Source organism: Populus alba, chromosome 14 (genome assembly GCF_005239225.2).
Source record: "Populus alba chromosome 14, ASM523922v2, whole genome shotgun sequence".
In the NCBI taxonomy this organism is placed as follows: Eukaryota; Viridiplantae; Streptophyta; class Magnoliopsida; order Malpighiales; family Salicaceae; genus Populus; species Populus alba.
Genome location: NC_133297.1, coordinates 1,864,953 through 1,868,296, shown reverse-complemented (window position 1 = coordinate 1,868,296; position 3,344 = coordinate 1,864,953). Strand labels below are relative to the sequence as shown.

Genomic DNA, 3,344 nt, shown 5'->3' with positions numbered 1-3,344 from the left:
AACTATCTTTAACCCGTTAAATTAAATGATTCATTTTGAATAAGCTGGTTTAAATTAAAATTTAAGTTAGATAAAGAGTTAAATTGATAAATTTCAAGATCAAATTGTTTAATTAAATTTAATTATACTATAAAAAAAAAACAATCTCTTAGGACGCAAGTATATCCCAGTACACACGGTAAAATATGTCTTGAATTACAATAAAATTATCATTTCACTCTTCACCCTTTTATTTATACAGTCTTGCTCAAGAAATAAAATAATCTCTGCATCCATTCAACTAATTTGTTGATTGTTTATTTGTTTTGGTAACAAAATCATAAATTTAGCATCTAATTTGTCATAGATACGAATCCAGCCAGCGCAGAACACATACAACAAATCTAGCTGAAAAACTAATAATGGCGGGGAACAATTATTATCATCACCCCCAACAAGCAACTTTGACTTTGCAAAACTTTCATTAATTTAGGTGGGTCACTTGCATGAACTCTCAAAAGTCGTCCATACCATCTACCATAATTTTTACGGATTCTCCACAACGCCCAAATCCAGGCATATTCATTGTCACAAATTCAATCAGAACATAGGAGAAAACACTGCCCGCCCAGTGGAATAAACTAACAAGAAGAGGATAACACCTCCACCCAAAAGGCCAGAACTTCCCTTCATCCACCATCGCGAGCATCATGACTATTCTGGACATGGAGGGGGTCAACCATGTCCTATTAAATACAAACCCTTCTCCTGCCCATTGACTGCCTCTCATTTTAAAAAATAATGCACATAACATGAGTGGAAATTGGCACAAAATAAGTGGGAAAACCTTGCAAGATCCACCGGGGAATCAAAGCATATATGTATGTAAAAATAAAAAATATAGAAACAGTGTAGGACCTTGACAAAAAAAATTAATAAAAAACCCACTACTTGCATGATTCAACTCCCACCAAATCCACAATATCTACCCTCTTCCTACTTTTTTCATTTCTAAACAAAAGTCTTCAACCACATGAAAGAAACTAAGGAATCCTATGGAGTTTTTTTTCTCCTTTCTTTTTTGTTGCTTAGGCAGCTAATGTGCCCACTAGCCTTGTCCTTTGACTATCTGAGCACTAGTGTCTTGTCTTACACGGATGTGAATGAACTGGGGAAGATATTTTCCATGGCGATTGATCAGTTGACTTAAGATGATTCAAGGACAAGAGCACCGGGTGCGTCATCGATTGGATGAGAGTGGTTGTGTTCCCCTTCATAGGTCACAATAAGCATCATCGAGTCATCTAGAGCTCTCTCCACGTGTTTGCGTGCCGGACATCCTCTCACGCTACTGCACTTGTAGTATCCCCTAACAAGTTGAAACAAAAGGAATCAAGATTTGAGTTTTTGGACATGCCCACGACTATCCAAGTGTAAATCGAAACGTGAAAGGAACATTGAATGACCAACAATTCCCAGAATGTATTGAGAATCAAGGAAACAAAGAAGGCAAGGAGGCAACTATAGGATACCTGGGATGAGGAGAGCCTTTGATGGGCTTTTGACCATACTTTCTCCAGGAATAATCATCAGGTGGGATATCAGCCATCTTACTACTAATTGCAGGAACTCTAACGACCCTTTTAATTCTTGATTTCCTGCTGAATTAATGGAAAAAGGGTTACGAAAAATGAAATCAGCACCGTTTCAAACAATCCCATAAAAATTAAGCAAATGAAATTTGATTGTGCTAGTTTAGACGACAAACCTTTTCTTGGAGCAGTGGCAGCGACTAGAAGAGGAGCCACACTTGAGAGCAGCATCATCCATGGAGTTACACTTTCTCTTAAGAGAAGAAGAGGACAAAGGGGGTTTACCAGCAGAAGGTTGGGTAAACTGAAACCCAGAAGACATAGAACGCTGGAAGCTATCAGTTTCCCCTGTTAAAGAAGACAAGAAAGAAGTAGGAGCAGATATTGTTGGCGAATTGGAGAAATTGATCGTAGTAGCCATTTCATTCCGATCTGATAATCCATTTTTCGTAACCAGCAGTGTCTTTTGTTGCTGATTGTGAGGCAAAGGAGGGAGACGATGAATTGGGGTCGGTTGATAAACTCTAAAAGCAGAGCCTTGCTCTGTTGGCTGCGAATTAATTGCTCGAACATATGGTACTGGCTCTTGAACTTGCTGTTTTTGCTGTTGCGGTTCTGGTTCTGGTTCTTGCATTCGTTGTTGAGGAGGGCAGGCAACAGGAGCTCTTCTAAATCGAGCATGGCCAGTTCTTGTGGTGCGACCCAGTAAAGAAATAACCTTTTTGAAATTGTTCACGGCCATATCAGTAACAGCCATGATATTATCCGTGCCAAGATTGGAACTTGAGGAGGCTGCAGACAACTCCTGGTAGTATTGTTGTTTTTGTTGCTGTTCCAGTTGATTTTGTTTGAGCAGTTTTATGACTTCCTCAACGCTTTGTATCCCAGCAGTTGCGGCTTCTCTCACATCATTCTCTTGCATTTTTGTAGCAAAACTATCACCAGAATACCCCATCATAAGCTCCACAGCCATGTCTTTTACACCATCCAAGACTGAATCTCTCTTTCTCTGTATGGATTGATTGACTGATATATAAAAAGACGAGAGGGGTGAGAAAAGATTGCTGTGATTATTGTAGAAATAGGTAGATACATAAACAGAGTGGATTCAATTCAACGGAACTTGAAACATGGGGAAAAAAAAATAAAAAAGAAAAGGAAAGAAAAAGCAAAAGGGAAAGGAGAAAGATGCTGAGAAAATAAAGGAAAGTAGTGCTTATTTTATATTATTTTTAGAGTCAAACCGATACCCTTTCCTCTCTCAAATGCCAAAGGCATCAAAGGTCACCATCCTGTCCTTTCTGTTTACCTTGCCGTCAAACTCCCTATCTAATGGGTCTCTGCCACATGGAGGTTTTTTTCAAGGACTTTGAATGCCTCTTGAAAGGTGGGTCCCCTTAACGGGATTAAAAACACAGTTATAAAAATGAGGGTGTTTTGATATACAGTAAAACTTATTTTTAAAAAATATATTTAAATATTATATATATATAAATATTTCTTCAAGCTAAACATACTTTTAAAATATATTCATTCACGAAAACAATAATATTATATTCGTTTATGCGATGCGGAACAGTACAATTCATGTTGTATCTAAACTATAAATATAAAAATATTTAGTCAATTAATACAGATGGTGTTGAAAACTCTTTTGCGACAAAAAAAACTATAATTTATAATTTTTTAAAAATTTTATCTTTTCAGAAAAGGTTCTTACAACATTAAATACGTAATAAGTCATCAACTTGAAATTTAACTCTAGTCTAATCT

The 3,344-nt window shown here is 37.0% G+C and overlaps 1 protein-coding gene across 2 annotated transcripts; it reads right to left on the bottom strand.

The window, feature by feature from the left end:
- Positions 1–817: 817 nt before the first annotated feature.
- Positions 818–2,765, bottom strand: LOC118036201 (probable WRKY transcription factor 7). 2 transcript variants are annotated; one of them, XM_035041904.2, is made up of 3 exons: positions 1,748–2,765; positions 1,512–1,637; positions 818–1,348 (listed from the first exon to the last, which is right to left on the bottom strand). In XM_035041904.2, exons 1-3 carry the CDS (start codon positions 2,542–2,544, stop codon positions 1,186–1,188), a joined length of 1,086 nt encoding a protein of 361 aa, XP_034897795.1. In that variant the 5' UTR covers positions 2,545–2,765; the 3' UTR covers positions 818–1,185. The 2 variants fall into 2 exon arrangements, with proteins under 2 accessions (XP_034897795.1, XP_034897786.1); XM_035041895.2 differs by having other exon boundaries at positions 1,512–1,640; positions 1,748–2,763.
- Positions 2,766–3,344: the final 579 nt, after the last annotated feature.

Bases quoted from the DNA above. Each gene is read 5' to 3' on its own strand.
- LOC118036201 (XM_035041895.2), bottom strand. From the start codon at position 2,544: ATGGCTGTGGAGCTTATGATGGGGTATTCTGGTGATAGTTTTGCTACA. The intron at 1,641-1,747 runs GTTTGTCGTCTA...CCATTAATTCAG, and splicing joins TGCCACTGCTCCAAGAAAAG to CAGGAAATCAAGAATTAAAA. The intron at 1,349-1,511 runs GTATCCTATAGT...TCAACTTGTTAG, and splicing joins AAAGGCTCTCCTCATCCCAG to GGGATACTACAAGTGCAGTA.